The sequence below is a fragment of the Sebastes fasciatus genome, chromosome 9 (assembly GCF_043250625.1).
Source record: "Sebastes fasciatus isolate fSebFas1 chromosome 9, fSebFas1.pri, whole genome shotgun sequence".
NCBI classification, from domain to species: domain Eukaryota; kingdom Metazoa; phylum Chordata; class Actinopteri; order Perciformes; family Sebastidae; genus Sebastes; species Sebastes fasciatus.
The window spans coordinates 21,008,545-21,026,483 of NC_133803.1; the positions used below are offsets into that span (position 1 = coordinate 21,008,545).

The 17,939-nt window shown below is 39.1% G+C and overlaps 1 protein-coding gene across 1 annotated transcript; it reads right to left on the reverse strand.

Annotated features, from left to right (window-relative positions):
* Positions 1-675: 675 nt before the first annotated feature.
* Positions 676-14,126, reverse strand: b3galnt2 (beta-1,3-N-acetylgalactosaminyltransferase 2). Its single transcript, XM_074646598.1, has 12 exons — positions 13,853-14,126; positions 12,085-12,211; positions 11,589-11,689; positions 7,190-7,389; positions 6,837-6,932; positions 4,876-4,986; positions 4,691-4,769; positions 4,002-4,185; positions 3,544-3,669; positions 3,195-3,354; positions 2,811-2,867; positions 676-1,775 (listed from the first exon to the last, which is right to left on the reverse strand). Exons 1-12 carry the CDS (start codon positions 13,965-13,967, stop codon positions 1,638-1,640), a joined length of 1,494 nt encoding a protein of 497 aa, XP_074502699.1. The 5' UTR covers positions 13,968-14,126; the 3' UTR covers positions 676-1,637.
* Between the last annotated feature and the right edge of the window lie 3,813 nt (positions 14,127-17,939).

Here is a 17,939-nt window from a genome sequence, read left to right on the forward strand (position 1 = left end):
GGAGGGAGAGGAGGAGCAGGAAGAGGAATGTGTGCTCCAATGTCAGGTTAATTGCAGGAATAGATTTCTTGGCAGGTGGGAGAGGCCTAAATAAAACAAACGACTTGTATTATCCCCCATTAGTAAAATATCCAGCATCATCTTTCATTATTTACAAAAATATACAGCGAGGCAATCTAATTTTTAGTGACTCAGCATCAATCACGTGGCTATACTTCAACAAACAAACAAATCCCTGCAGCAACTAAAAGCATGTACTCAGCGAAGGCTCATCAAAAATAACACATTTACTTCATGTCAACAATTTAAAAGGTTCAGTGTGTACGAGTTGATGGCTGGATGTGTTCAGTTCTATTGATTTAACATGAAACAGCGGATCAATTTGGGGCCAAAACACTCCACAGGTTTCCCTGCTCATCATTCCAGCGGCGTCCAGCTCAGGAAAACAATCACCAATAGAGATCAAAGTGATTTTATATTCCTTTAAAGCTGAAGAAACGGACTTCTGTAACAGCACCGGCAAAGTCTGTTTGCTGGATGTGTGCGTCTGTGGTGCTAACTGAGCAGCACTAACGGCTAACACAACGCCTCGGGCTCAACACGGATCCAACACAGAATCAGTGAGTTTACTACCGTGTGCATCATCCCCGAAACAAACAACAAGGAAGTCATTCATCTCTCTTAAGTGTTCTTTATTACCTGTGAGGAGGGTTTCATAAAACCAGTGTTAAACTAGTGACTCTATTTCACAGTCAATCTGACTGCTTGTTCAAGTTCCAAAAAATCTGTGTTGCAAACACACTAAATCTGTGTTGATATCACAAGTGTTAACATACATACGGTGCAGTATAGAGTGCTGCAGGGATGATGTATTTTTGGCCAACCTGGAAGTTAGCATCGCCCTGTTTCCCTTGACAAAAAGCCTGAAGTGCTAAAATGCTCACTTCCGGGTTTTAGGACTCATTCCTGCAGCGCTCTATGACGCCTAACAAATACAGTAAGGCCACATCACTATTTGCACAATGACAGTTACAGTACAAACTGTGTGTTTTTGTGAGAAAGCTCGTCGTGAATCTACAAATAGCGAAGAGGATGAAAAGCTTTAGACAATAATTTACAAAATATAGCAATGTAAAGCAATCATCTTTCTCTTCCATCAAATATCCCTTTTAAACCAAAAGGTTTAAGTTTGAGTACCAATAATTATAATATTACAGAGTACTCAAGTCATACAGCGGTGATTCTGTACATGATGACCATCACATGCTGATATTGCACATGATTTTTGTCCTCATCACATTACTAAAGCATCTTTTAATCCAGTCTTTTGTCTGTTCCACTGAAGACATTTTCAATTTAATAACTGAGTTCATGATACAAATGCTGACAGTATGCTACAGCTACATGAGTTTTCAACGTATTCTGAAGCTGCATTTTGTTAATAACCTGCAATGAAATCTCAACGTTTTTAAGATTATTTTCCAACGGGATGTCGCCACATTTCAAACGTGTTTTCATCATAAAATAACAACTGATAAAACTCTTAAACGACTCAGTTTGGGGTTTTAAGGAAACCACAGTAACTGAACTAGTGCCGAGTGTATTTTACCCACAGTGCCGCGTGGCGAGAGCCAGATTTAGTGGCCCCAGGGACACCCACAGGGGTCTCCACAGGACCTCTTCCTGTCCCAGAGGATGTGCAGCTCCTCGGCGGTGTGTTGGGGAGACGACAGCATGTCCAGGTAGCACTCTTTCTCACACAGCCAGCCGGGGTCCTGGCAATAGCAGAGGAGCAGGACAGTGGCTGTGTTAACATGCAAAGGCTGATTTGGTTATTAGCCATACATTGGTCAAGGTCTTACTCAGGTTCAAGTGTTAATGTGCACCTTTCACAAACTGTAACTGAACTCCATGTTGCCAAGATTAAACCAGTTAACTTAAAGATCATGTTGAGTGTTTCCACAGACTCCGCCAGCTCCACTCATACACATTCTATAGTCGGGTTTCCACCCAAAGTTAAGTAAAATACCTAAATAACTGGTTTGTGGCTGCAGATCTTTAAAGTGTGTAGAATATGGCAGCATCTAGTGGTGTGGTTGCAGATTGCAGCCAACTGAGTATCCCACCGCTCACTCCTCCCTTTCCAAGACTGCGTTAACGTGAGCCGCTGAGTATAAAATCGTGGTAACGCCGTTCGCCTCGCTCAGAAGCCATCCATACCATAATAACTCTACTTTAGGAGCAACGGAAGCCAAACGGCGGCTGGCGGTACCACAGTTTTGCAGTCTGCGGCTCACGTTACCGCAGTTTCACAAGCGTGTTGGAGAACTACGGTGGCCTTCAGGTAACGTCAAAACATTAAAGGCTTTCTCTAGAGCCAGTGTTTGGTTTGTCCGTTCTGGGCTACTGTAGAAACATGACGGACTCCGTGGAGACGACCCGCTCCCTATGTAGATATGAAGGGTCATTCTAAGCTAACGAAAACACAACAATTCTTAGTTTCAGGTGATTATACACTCGTGAAAACATAGTTATGAATATTATATTCCATTTCTGCTAATGGATTCCACGAAACGTTACACACTGTTCCTTTAATGTCAGACATTGAATCTCATCTTGACAGATGTTGGTAGACTGTGAAAACGCTGTGGACAACGACAGAAAAGAGAAGGACTTCATCGTTCTATCCCTGACAAAGTCTGATAAATTGTATTTCATAAATACATATAAAATTTACCCAACCAAATCATTTGTGGTCATGGTGCTTCATTGGAGTTGGAAGATCTGGATGACGTCATTACATTATTTACCTGATATTTTTGTGGTCCAACAGCTGCCATCCATATCCCCATGCTCACATCTTCTCCCTGTAACACGTCAAGTCACGTCAAACTTTTTTGTATAGCTCATTTAAAAACAACCACAATTGGCCAAAGTGCTGAACAGGCACAAAATACAAATGAACACGAGGCAAACAATGATAAGAACAAAGGAAAACAATAAACATAAAGTGCACATAATAGTATTAAAAGAAGTGCAGCACAAAATAAGATAAAGTCAAGGAGTCAAGCTCAACTTAATCAAACGCCAACCAGCGACTTAAATGACAAAGACATCCAGGACCAAGTCCTCACATTGTATTCAGGACTATCTGGCACCAGACCCTCACAGTCACTTGCTCTTGGGTACTCTACCTGGTAGGCCTTCAGTTTATCTGCATTACTGGCGAGCCACTGGACCAGGTCACGGGAGACCACATAGCCTGAGCCGCAGGCAAACGCCGGGTAGGCTGGACTGGCGTACTCCAGCTCCTGCCACTTCCCAATGCGGTCCACTGCCCAGCTCTGCCTGAAACTGGGTCAGGACGGTAGATATGTTATCATCGCATCCTGTCTTCCTTTCACCCGACCCATCATCATTTTGACAGAGCATTCCTGTTTCTTTCATCTAAAGTTCAGCTGACACTGAAGATAAGTTGCAAACACAAGTGGACTAAAATCACCAGCAAGATATACATCGTCAACAGGATCACATTGTACTTACTTCCCCCACCAGAAATTGCTGCGCTTGAGACCCTTATGGTCAATCTTCATTAATACCGAGTCCACGTCGATGTAACAATCATCATCCGTCTTCAGCAGCAGATTAAAGTCAGCGTTTCCCACAGACCTGCCAGAGAGGGAATTTGCAACCTTAATTAAAGCCCACCTTCTGATTTTTGGCAATATCCCAGAGAGGATTTACTTTCAAATGCCACCGAGACTGAAGGGCAGCAGGTCTTGCAAATAAATGATATACCTGCCAAAGATTAAGACCACTCTGTATATTTTGCTACCTGATGACTCACAACTGTACATTTTCCCTGACTGAGTGATTGCAATTGTGATTCTAACAGCGAGACACTTTGAGGCGACGACACACTTTCATTTCAGGTTGCTGATTTCCTCAGAGGACCCAGGCAATTTGGAGACAGAGAATCGAGTCATTAGCACTTGCCATACCATTTATAGAACTGAAGCAGTTTGGAAGGCACGTTCCTGTAGGTGTCGACCACGTCTACAAACACCATGTCGCCGTGCCTGAGGCTCTCCTGCTGCAAGGCGGCATCCTCCCGCCTCAGCCTGGAGGCATGGTGCTCCATCCTGGCTGGGCGGCCCCGCAGGAGCCCCGACAGACCGTCTTCATCTGACACAGGTGGTGGGGTTGGGCATAGTTAGGCGAAACAGGTGAAATTAGGCAAAATTAGAATTTAAAAAGTCACATTGTTTGAAAACATTAAGTCACTTTTGAGGGATAATAACTTAAATCACTGTAATTAAATAAAATTACAATATTTTACAGCTGGATCATTAGTTGTGTTTTCAGAGAATCGATGGTGAATTTAATTTTGTTTTCCCCAAAATGGCTACAAATCTATTCCCAGATAAACTCAAATGCAAAAACACATGCAGGTACAATCAATAATGCAACACAACAGGGTAGAGACGGGGCAAAGAAATGTTATTTCCATTTGGCACGTACTATGCAAGAGCCCTGAGGCGAAAAAGGAGCTGATCTCATAACCTGCCAGAGTGAACAATGTTTTTTAGAATTTTTACATAGGGACTCCTTTTACAACAGTTGGCTCATTTGATTTTGATCAAACTGTTTTCATAAAAAAGCTCAGAATTAATTCTGCTGCTTGACCAACCATAGATAGTAAATGTGAACCCTCCAGCCAAACCGGGAAATCCAAGCGCACTTCTATGAGGCAATACGCCCTCTGCGATCTGCAATTCAAGAAAACAGCAAAAACTAATTTCTTTCCTTCACATTAAAACTTGAGAGAGAGAATATTCTTAATACACTTATTTTTGATGCCCTGTCGGTACGTACAGAGGAGATCTTGAGGACGCCGCCTCCATCATTGAGCTGCACAGAGGAGGAGTTGACTGTGGTCAGTCCAGCAGAGTCCATATTCTCCCAGACCAGTGTCCCCTCAAAACCCTGGATAAAAAACAGACATTTCATTATCTGCACATGTAGCATGGTGTTGTTGTGTCCAACACTATTTAAACTGAGCAACATTATACTGTGTGCAGGGCCGTATAGCTACCATTGAGGACACTGACATCATGTCCTCTGTATTGTTTCTCCTCATTTATTGGTTTAAGCAACCTCGGGGTAGTTTACATTCTACAGTTAAAGTCCAGGTAAAGCAAAAATAAATGAGTTTTTCACACCACAAAAAAATGTGTTATAAACCACCCAGCCAAATTTGAAGGATTAAAAAAAAAAACTATATAAAATTAGGTTTCAAAATCATGAAAAAATAAGCAGTATTCTCTGAAATGCTGGGGGCGTGTCCATCAAAGGTGTTGAAACCACGTACATTCGCGGGTGAGGCTTAACTACATGTGTACAGTTACAGTATATATGACATGTTGGCCATCTCGCTGTTGCACGCTACTGATGCAGAACGTTCAGAGACTGCTAAGCCGGCTACCTTCCGGTTTAGCCCTATACTAACTTGAATTGGGATAAAATAATTAAATTATGCGGCTCTTCTAGACTTTCCAAATGTTATTGGACCGAATCGATCAAATTCTGATAGTTAAATGTGTCATTTCATGGGGCGTTGTGATGCTCAAAACAATTTATCCACCGTTTTACAGCCGCAACAGTAGCGACTAAGTAGGCTACGGCGAAGTCTGTGACGTAAGCACAAGTTTAACTAACTTAGTTGTGATTGGCCAGTGAGCCCAACCCCGGAAAATGCACGCAGCACGCTCTCGTGCACAGGCACACAGAGAGGGCCGGTGGGGAGAGACAGACGAGGCTGGACGGCTGGTAAAAACCTTTTTGACAGCCCACTGGAATTTGTCCTGGTGTGCCAGATGGCCAGTACACCACTGGCTGTGGTAAGTAAACGTTGTAACTTATGACTGAGTGGGAGAACCACTGATGCTATGTGTTTATATAGTTTTAGGGGAAGGGTTATGCTAAGGATAGCTCCAGGGCGTCATCGAGCCACGATTTCAGGTCATGTCAGGCCACCCGAAAAATACAGAACACGAAAATGGAGAAAAAAAAGTTTAACTCTACTATTCATACTACATAGTTCACAGTTTTTTAACATGTTTTCAGCCCCTATTATTTAACTGTATAATGCATTTAGAAACAAATCTCTGATTTTACTTTAAAAACTTAAATTTTATTGAAGCTGATTCTAGTATTTCTTCAACACAATTCTACTTATTTTCTGTAATCAGTGTAGCAAGCTAGCTAACTAGCGGCTACCTTGCTAATTCCAGCATGCTTTAATGCTACACCAGTTACAGAAAATTAGCTGACAAAGTTGTCACGCATCTGGCGATAGCAGTGTGCTTTCCTAAGCTGTGACAAGAGTGTGTGGATGACGCATTCATTTGTAAACTTTTCTAATTTACTCTGGCTTTCTATGCTTAGCCGTTACTGCAACACCTTGCCGTAAGTCGGTTTAGTTTATACAGAAGTCAGCTCACTACAACGGTCTCAATGGTAAATGGTACACATAAAAATGACCACCGCTCTGACCATCCTGCTACGTGGATTTTAATGGGACTGTCCGTTCTACTCGTATTCTATTTCTATGGTGATATTTTAGTTAGTTTAGTTCAGCTTATGATTTTCAGAGGAATTTTCTTTGAAAGAACTGCTCTAATTAAATAGAACTTGTAGAAAATATAACAGCTTACTATGAAAAATCCAAAGAGACTTTTCTTCTGAGAGGTGGGTGTCGGTTGGTGGACTTCGACTCATGACCTCAGAGTCGTAGCCAAGATATTAGAAATACTGAGTATGTGTGGAAAACTGACCTTAGGCAAGATGAACTGCTCCACTGGTTTGTACCAGACCCCGCTCACCTCGGTCCCTGTGCTGATGGCACTGAAACGAGCAGTGACCACAGCCTCCTGCAGAAATATCAAGTTTTTATCCAGCAAGTATTCATGAAGAATAGTTATTTTTTTGGGCAAATTTACGTTAATCTACAGTGAATACTACTTAAAGACAGAAACCCAAAAGCAGTTTCAGTCTGTGTCTTTGAGTGAGGCGGTAAACAGTACCAGCACCGAGTCCTCCAGCTTCCCCCAGGCTGTGTATATCTATCAGCCTCAACAGAAACGCAGCATACGGGATACATTATGCTCAGAGGTCGAGGTTCTGTTACCTCCTGGTCCAGCTGGAGAAGCTTCACCGTCACATTGCTCTGAAGCTCGGGCCGGGTCCCGCTGGGAAACACCCCCAGCCTAGTGATGACCACGGGGTGGAGGACCTTGAAATCCAAGGCGATGGCCGACACGTCGGAGGGGGCGAGCACCGAGGGATCAGACACCGTCACGATCTCTATCCCCGCATCCTGGCCTGCCACTGGCACAGAGGGATGGCAGAGATTACTGAACAAGCACACGTGAAATTTATTACAATCCCAACATGCTGACCGTCTCTTTTCAGTGATGAAGACCAAGTGATGCGGGGAGAGGGCGAGCGTTCAGAGAAGAAGGCAGACTCTGGTAAAGCTACAACATCAGCATTTTGAGGAGCTGGTTCTTGGGACTGCTGTCTTCAAAGCGAGCTTCTGCGCGTGAGTGTGGTTTCTTAATTACAAAAGAGCAGTTTATTACCCAGGAGATCAATGAAAAGATCAAGGCTGTTAAAATGGAAGCAGGCTTTTTACTTTATATGCATTCAACACAAGTTCTGCTGCTCACTCCAAAATAAAGTCAATTAGAGGTGAAGAATCACAGACAAAGAGCAAGCAGCACTTTATCAGACCAAATGTTTCTCACATCGAACGAGTGGAATTGAGCTGCATGAGTGTGTGAGGACATATTAAATATTCCTACGCTCACTAAATGATTAGTTTGTGCTCAATGATCAAAACAAGGCAAAGCAGTGCTTCTCTTGGCACTGGCCAGCATCAGATTGCCAGTTTATTCTGGGGGGAAATTAATAAAACTTGGCATAAATCATAAATAATAAACAGAAAATGTACAGTTATTTACTATTTTTTGGGGGATTTTTTTCAATGCCTAGGGGTGTATAATATTCTACATAGTTTACAGTTCAACAATAGTAACTTACGTAATGTAAAACTTAGGGCTGCACAATTTATCAAAATCGCAATATGTCCTTCGACAATTTTCAAATCGCAGGAGGCACAATATTTGTTAAAGGCAAAATGTGTGTCAAAATACCATTTTAATTTAAATATTGTGGTGCTGCAGAGATGTCCTGGCCTACACATCATATTCTACAGAATTAAGAAAACATCTTTGTTTGGTGCAGATCCCTGCAACAATCCCACCATAATCATTTTAATATGTTTTTCAAAGAAAATGAGAATAATGATGTATAAATTATCATTCCATCTAATATTGCAAATCATATCGTAATTGCAATATCAGTCAAAATAATCGCAATAAGATATTTTTTCAAAATCGTTCAGTCCTATTGAAAATCAAGTCACAACAAGGGCTGCATCTGACAATTAGTTGCATTATTGGTTAAAGTGCAACTATTTTCTTATCTATAAAATGTCAGGAAATACAAAAAAAAAAAATGTCCATCATATTTTCCCAGAGCTCAAAATAACTTCTTCAAATTGCTTGTGATTGACTGATTTTTTCATTGATGGATTTTTTCTTTATTTTTGTGTCATGCACACTATATGCCCATACCACATAGGTTTACAAGACACCAGATGTACAGTTGCAGTGGTCAAACTTGTCATTCCATTATAAAATTACAGGTTATTTTACCGCTCGGTCTTTAACACTAATCCCTCCCAAGAGAAGCAAATACTCAACTCAAATTTGTCATTAACTTCCAGCCAAAAGAAATCAACATAAATGGAGGTCATTTTACTCAAAAGTACGTCCCTTATGTCCTCGTAGACAAGACAATAAAACAAAAAATGAACCTCATTCTCAGTTTCACCTTCATTCTTCACAAAACAAAGTCTGTCCTCCTCTGGACCTTGTTTTTTCCGACTAACAGCCCAAAACCCAGATGTCAATTGCTAAATTAGTCGCCAACTATTTTGATAATCGATTCATTGTTTGAATAATTTCTTAAGAAAAAAAAAGTCAAATTCTGTGATTCCAGCTTCTTAAATGTGAATATTTTCTGGTTTCTTTACTCCTCTATGACAGTAAACTGAATATCTTTGAGTTGTGAACAAAACAAGACATTTAGGACGTCATCTTGGGCTTTGGGAAACACTGATCGACATTTTTCACCATTTTCTGACATTTTATCGATCAAACAACTAATCGATAATCGAGAAAATAATCGATAGATTAATCAACAATGAAAATATTCATTAGTTGCAGCCCTAGATCTGCTACAAAAAAGGTTCCCTTCCTGAAGCACAACTCAAGATTTTCATAGTCATCCAGCCAAAAGAAATCAACATAAATGGAGGTAATTTTACTAAAAAGTACATCCCCTAGGTCCACGTAGACGAGACAATAAAACAAAAAGTGAACCTCATTCTCAATTTCACCTTCACACAACAAACAAAGTCTGTCCTCCTCTGGAGATGGTTTTGTCCAACTAACAGCCCAAAACCCAAATATATTCAATTTAGTAAGACTAAGAAAACCAGCTAATATCCACATTTACGAAGCTGGAACCAGTGATTTTTTGGGGCATTTTTGTTTATCAAAATTCAATCAAAACGATCGACTAATCAATTTGTTGAAATGTTTTGACTCGAGCAGAGCTGCAACGATTCATTGATCGATTAATCGGCTACTATTTTGATAATCAATTAATCGCTTTGAGTAATTTCTTAAGAAAAAAAGTCAAATTCTCTGATTCCAGCTTCTTAAATGTGAATATTTCTGGTTTCTTTACTCCTCTATGACAGCAAACTGAATATATTTGAGTTGTGGACAAAACCAGATATTTGTGGACAACATCTTGGGCTTTGGGAAACACTGATCATCATTTTTCACCATTTTCTGACATTTTACAGACCAAACAACTAATCGATTAACCGAGAAAATAATCGATAGATTAATCAACAATGAAAATAATGGTTAGTTGCCACCCTAACTCCATTTAGTAAGACAAAAAAACACCTAATATTCACATTTGAGATGCTGGAACCTGTGATTTTTTGGGGGCATTTTTGCTAAAAGAAATGACTTAAATGACTAATTGATTTGAAAATTGTGTGTTGATTGTGTCGATTAATTGATTTGTTGAAATGTTTTGATTAGAGCTGAAACGATTAACACTGTAAAAAAGTCTTCATATCAGCCTTTAAGTCTCAAAATCCTTCAAGATCATTAAGATCATTATGATCATTTTGACTTCTTCTCTCCAGTAGGAAGCACAAACACCTTGTGCTGGTAACAGAATTATTCAAACAGCGTCTGAGAAGCTAATTAGCATTCACCTTATTGTAGTCCCAAAGTAAAATCCCAGTGATGAATGCGGCACAAACATATTTCAACAACAATTAATTGTCCGCTTAACGTGTGCTTTGACCTGAATCCCAAGTCAGGTACCCAACTGTGTTTAAAAGCAGCCGTTGTCTCTTTCTCTTCCATTTACAACGAGCATCTCGCCGCCTGCCTCCGATTCTGAACCAAATCACGTCAACATTTACAACCATTAACACAGTGGAGAGCAGAGAATGGGCTGGAAAAATAGAACGTCACCGTGACCCTAAAGGCCGCCGTCTGAAAAAGCCTATTCTGATGAGCAGTAATTATGTTTTCAGGAAGGCAGCAAACACTGAACCGACCGGGAAAAAGTAGTGAAACGGCTGAATTGGACCGGCTCTGTGAAGGTGAGAGACATAATAATTACTGTGGATGTTCCATCTGACAGTGAGCCTGTTCAATTATTTCCTATGGCGTGTCAGTGCTTCGTATAGCTTTACTTTTCAAGTGTTAGTAGTTCTAGTTACGGCTGCAGCAGCTGGGAGACATTTCTGCTGTGGCCTTGGGTATGGAAAAGGAAAAGAATGGTGTCCTTGAGCTGTGGGAGAACATGAATAAAGGTGTTTCACTTTTTTTCTGAACATGCATTCTTTTCAGCTCATCTCCTGTTATTCTGCCTCCGCTCCACTATTGACGACGACTAGGTACACACCGATACCGGATCAGATATTGGGCCGATGCTGACTTAAATAGCTGGACTGGGTATCGGTGACAATGGGTGCGATCTGTTCTATTCAATATTCATTCAATATAGTATTTAATGTAAATAATTAATCTCTAGCTGTTAGTTTAGGAAGCGCTTGATTTAGGCAACAGAGTTTTCTACGAGTCGATCACGTTCATGTAATTGTTGGAAGCCAAAATCGGTGCATCCCTAGCCTGATATTGCCTTACACATAACAGAATGATCCTAGTCACTTCCACACAGTGAGGCACACAGCTTTCTAATTAAACCCTGGTATCGGATCGGTACTCTGCCGATACCCAAAGCCCAGGTATCGCTATCTGTATCGGGACTGAAAAAGGTGGATCGGTGCATCCCTTATTGATGACATGCAAGCAACAGATTGCACACAGAGTTAGTGGTTGAGGCTGATTATTATTGATTTTTACCTGGCTGTGTGAAGTTCAGGAGGGAGCAGGAGTACGGATCCTCCCTGTCCTCCTCTGGAATGGGACACCCATGTTCGCCCACGATGAACTTCACCCCGACTCTAAAAAACAAACCACAAACACTGTTTCATTCTCTTCTCTCTTTTTTTGTGTGTGTGCGCGCAATATTCGTCTGTAAGATTTCTAAAGCTTGTCCATCTATCCACCCTCCGTTGCCATGGTTACTGAGGGTTGCTTAAAGGCCATCACACCTTATCCGCGCTCAGATCGCTGAATGAGGAGGAAATGGGACAAGAAAGGAAGGAAGAATGAAAGAGAGAACAATATTGGCCGCTGGTCAGGTGGAGATAAAAAGGGTTTGGTGGGGGGCCTGTCAGTTATATTTTCTGACAGCTGCAGGCTTTATTTCCACTGTATGAATCTGAAGTTGGAGCTCCACCCTACACACACACACACACACACACACACACACACACACACAGACAGACAGACAGACCTGTGCTGGAAGTGAGGGTGCTCTCGGAGGTAGCCCAGCCAGGTTTTTCTTATCGCTTGTCGCAGTTCATGATGGTGTCTCGCTGACAGCACTCCCACCAAAACTTCATAGAAAGGTAGTGATTCATCTGTATAGGAAAACAGAAAAGCCATGTTAAATATTTACAACAGGATGTCATTTCTTATTCAGTGATGACGATAGGGATAAAATATGACCTGACAATGTTAAGAGATAAAAAAAAGTAAATATCACACTTTAAGGCTTGATTTATGCTTCCCATCCTGACTCCTTTCATATTTAGTTTGACTCATCCTATAATTTACACCATAAAGATTGTCTTTAAAAGGTGATTAAACTCTGATTTAAAAAAAAAAAAGTAAATATCACACTTTAAGGCTTTATTTAATGCTTCCCCATTCTTGATCCTGACTCCTTTCATATTTAATATTAAATATATTTAATATTTGACTCATCCTATAATTTACACCATCTTTAAAAGGTGATTAAACTCTCTGATTTAAAAAAAAGAAGAAGCAGGTTCACCCTCTCTAGTGTAGCTGTAATGATAGTCCCTTTGAAAGCAGCTCTGAGATCAGTATAGTTGTAACAAGACACAGAGATGCTCAGCTCCCTTCAGTCTGTTTCACCAGCAACGCCCAACCCTGCTGTTACAATCACATTAATATTATCCACTAAAACATATCAACACATACTTTAACTACCTGTTCCAACACAAACTAACAAAAAGAAAGCAAAGTTATCCAGCCAGCAGCTCGGATGTGTTAAAAGTTATGTTAAATATTTAAAGACAACAGGATGTCCATTTCTTATTCAGTGATGAAGATATAGGGATAAAATATGACCTGACAATGAAAAGAGATTACAAAAAAAAGTAAATATAACACTTTAAGGCTTGATTTAATGCTTCCTATTCCTGATCCTGACTATAATAATAATAATAATAATAATAATAATAAAAAACTTATATTTTGTTTGACTCATCCTATAATTTGCACCATGAAGATTGTCTTTAAAAAGGTGATTAAACTCTCTAATTAAAAAAAAAAAAAAAAAGCAGGTTCACCCTTTAGTGTAGATCATATAAGTGAAAGCAGCTCTGAGATCAGTATAGTTGTAACAAGACAGAGATGCTCAGCTCGCTTCAGTCTGTTTCACCAGCAACGCCCAACACTACTGTTACAGTCACATTATTATTATCCACTAAAACACACACTTTAACTAGATAAAAAGAGAGAAAAAAAGAGAGGAAAAAAAGTAAATATCACACTTTAAGGCTTGATTTAATGCTTCCCCATTCCTGATCCTGACTCCTTTAATATTTAATATTAAATATATTTAATATTTGACTCATCCTATAATTTACACCATCTTTAAAAGGTTATTAAACACTCTGATTTAAAAAAAAAGAAGAAGAAAAAAAAGCAGGTCTCTAGTGTAGCCCTGATCATATATAATAAGTAATAAGTGATAGTCCCTTTGAAAGCATCTCTGAGATCAGTATAGTTGTAACAAGACAAGAGATGCTCAGCTCAGTCTGTTTCACCAGCAACGCCCAACACTACTGTTACAATCATAATTATTATTATCCACTAAAACATATCAACATACACTTTAACTACCTGTTCCCACACAAACTAACAACAAAAAGCAAAGCAAAGTTATCCAGCCTGCAGCTCGGATGTGTTAAAAGTTGCAGGCTCCCAGGAGGTGAAGCTCCAGGAGGGGGGTCGTGGTTAAAGAAAAGTACCCGAGTTGGTGTTGTTGTCCAGCGGGTTGGAGGAGGAGGAGGATCGTTGTGCCAACCACAAGTGCACCAGGACGGCGACAGCACAGGGCAGCAGAATGAGCGCTATCCTCCGCATTGGACGGAGCCCTTCATTCAAGCCTGGAGTAGTAGTCTTCCTTCAGAGCCTCTCTTCTTCCTGCTGCTGTGAGTCGCTCCTCCGTGTGTGTGTGCGCTTCATTTCAGCTCCGCAGCTCTCCGCCGGGGCTCTAACTCACAGAGCACTGCCTCATGTCTGCCTCCGCCGGAGGAGAGACGGACCAATGAGAGGACGAGGAGCTGCCTGCCGCGGTGCACTCTGGGAGATGGAGTTCCACGCTCTTCTAAGCCAATCAGAACAGGATAATAACAATAGAAGGTACAATAATGTATGAATATGAAAAAAAGGTAAAATATGACTTAACTTAATTAATTATTATTATCATTATTTTATGCCCTTATCCCCCAAAGAGTTGCATCCCAGCTGTAATTTTATGGTTAAAATGGCAATAAAATTAAACTTCAACAAAACACTATTACTACTACTGCTGCTGCTGCTGTTGCTAATAATAATAATAATAATAATAATAATAATAATAATAATTATTATTATTATTATTATTATTATTATTTATTATTATTGTATGCCCTTATCCCCCAAAGAGTTGCATTACAGCTGTAATTTTATGGTTAAAATGGCAATAAAATTAAACTTCGACAAAACACTACTGCTACTGCTGCTAATAATAATAATAATAATAACAATAATAATAATAATAATAATAATAATAAAAACAATAACAGCAATAATAAAATAATAATTATTGTTATTATAAATATAACAATTATTTTTATTATAAATATAATAATAAATATGATAATAATACCAATACTAATACTATTAATAATAATAATAATAATAATAATAATAATTATTATTATTATTATTATTAGCAGCAGCAGCAGTAGTAGTAGTAGTAGTAGTATTAGTAGTAGTAGTACTAGTAGTATTGTATTATTGTTTTGTTGAAGTTTAATTTAAATGCCAGCTGTGATGTAACTTTTTGGGGTATCAGGGCATAAAAAAAATTTATACAAATGATAATAATAATAAGATAACAAAAACATTAAAACATCTAAAGTTCAATCTGATCTTGAATAATTGAAATAAGTACATATGGCAGATTAAAAAAAGAAAAGATTAATCACCTAATTGTTATACAATATATCATGACACGGTAGCAATACAAATTATAAAAGAAGAGCTGTTATGAATAATAATAATAATATTGGGGTTACATAGGATTATGATCAGCAGTGGTATCTATCTCTTCGTACTATAATTTTGTATAATCTATCACAAGATAAATGTTTGGGTTCAGCCAATACATTTTAGATTTTACACATCCCCATAAAAAATAGAGGCTCCTTGCAGTTTCAATTTCCACTCAAATCGTATAGTAAGCACGATAAATAGTTTATCACATCTCCTTAGAAGTAAAGTGAAACATTAAAACAAATTGATTAGAGCTACAAACAGTATCTCTGAGGCAAACCTCCCTATGTTTATCAGATAAAGAAGTGCAATTTTTCTGTTTGTTTTGCTTCAGATCACATTGTGAATTTCTAATGAAGTGAGAAAAACCTTCTAAGCAGAGTAGAACAAAAACATATGAATCATTTTATCCCCCTAAAACCATAGGTGACACGTTGCAGCTTCAAAATTAGAACATAACTTTATTAAACCCGTTACTCTGTGCTGCACATGAATCATTTAAGTGGAATCTATTGTGCATGGAGAGGGGTGTTTGAGGAGGATTTCTTCTGACTCTGAGAGCACCCAGGTTTCTCCTGGAGAGGAAGAGAGGGCCACGCCACCCAGAGCGTCTGCTGCCATGCTTGTAAACATTTCATTTGTAATGATTTTAGAGTTCCAGTGTTGCATAAATGCTATTTTAGTAAGACTTTACCAACCCCTTCTAGAGGAAAATAATAATTTAATGGGAAACACTGGCATGCAACATACTGTATGCCAGAAATGAAAGCGCTCCAAAACAGCATGCTGTGAGTGTAGATAAATAATCTTATCGGAAATTATTACTATTCTCATGTATTTTGCGTACTCTTTGGGGGCTCACTGCTCAATTTGGAAAATTGCTCCTGCACAGATTCTCGGTATGAGATAACCTACTGCCCTAGGGATAATTACTTTCCTGTGCATTATATAATTCTTTTTCGAGTCATATTCATACTCATTACAATGATTCAGTTCTCTCTCTGCAACACATTATTCATTTGAAAGGAAAAGGCTATTCATAGCATGTTCAGGGTTTCTTGAAACACAACCTAACATCCTGGCTCTGCTGCGGATATCTGCTCTATCTTAGTGTTGTTGTTTATGTTCTCAACGCTGATTTAACTTTTTATTTATTTGTTGAAACCTATTTATGCTCTGTTTATATTATTCAAATCCAGGTGTATACATTGTTCTTTTGTTTTGCAACTCTCAGCACTCTGCACTTTTCTTTGGATTGATATAGATTTCTCTTGGTCCCATCTGATGAGCATACCACATCATATTGAGACCTACTTATTGAATTTCTAATTTTAGTTTTTGGTACATAAAACTTGTATTTTTCTCTATAGTGACTAAAGTTTTCTCATATAAAAGTTTTCTTTCTTATCCGAACTGACGGTCTAAGGAGGAAAGAGGAGACTTCAAAGCCCTCTGGGAAATGATTTTGGCTGTAGACCTTTTCAAACTTGACAACATAAACACTCTAAATGTTAATGCAGTAGCTGACAGGAAGTAAACTTGGACCAAAACTGTTGCCATAGCAACACAATGGCAATGAAGAGTTCTATAGGCTGTTTCAACAGAATTGCGTTGCTAGGCAACAGTTTGGGTCCATGTTTACTTCCTGACAGCTTTTGTCATTAACTTACACTGCAACAGGAAATAAAATGGGACACATTTGCGTTGTTTATGTTTACAACTGTGAAATGGTATAAAGTATGGATATATTTATTATCGACTACTAACAACACTAAACAATGACAAATATTGTCCAGAAACCCTCACAGGTACTGCATTTAACATAAAGAAATATGCTCAAATCATAACATGGCAAACTGCAGCCCAACGGGCAACAACAGCTGTCAGTGTGTCAGTGTGCTGACTTGACTATGACTTGACCAAAACTGCATGTGATTATCATAAAGTGGGCATGTCTGTAAAGGGGAGACCCGTGGGTACCCATAGAACCCATTTCCATTCACATATCTTGAGGTCAGAGGTCAAGGGACCCCTTTGAAAATGGCCATGACAGTTTTTCCTCGCCAAAATTTAGCGTAAGTTTGGAGCATTATTTAGCCTCCTTCCACGACAAGCTAGTATGACATGGTTGGTACCAATGAATTCTTAGATTTTGTAGTTTCATTTGATACCAGTATCTTCACTCTAGATTTAAAGTCTAGATTTAAAGTCAAGAAAATGAACATCCTTAGGTATTTATAAAACCCTAAAGAATTCAGCTAAGATGCTTCCTCGGGAATGTGTGGGTGTTAGTTTAGATTTTATTGAAACTGACCAAACAACCCACCAGCATTGATCATATTCTGATTCAAATGTTGCTAAAAGAAAATGTTGCACTGAAGTTTGAGACATCTCGTTTTTCCAACTAAGCCCTGCTCACCTCAAGAGCTTCTGAGCTCAGAAAAAGAATAAATGTGAAAAAACTGTCCTAACTTTGGAGACAACACTGTGTTCATGTAGGAACCCATCAATCACAACACGAAGCTGATTGAGAAAATAGATTTCAGGTGTCTTTAACTTGTAATAAAGGTAGATAATAATACACACCACAGCTGTGCCAAGGTTTTAAAAAAAAAAAAAACACCCCTCTATCTCTGCTTCTCTTTAATTACATCCTGGTCTTTTGGGATTGGGTCAGAAAAAAAAAATCAATAAAGGATACCTGACTTGCCTTATTAGTGTCATTCATCAAAAGTGTCCATATTGTTTTTGTACAAGCTGTTCAGTTATTGCCAGTTTTTATAACTTGACCCATTA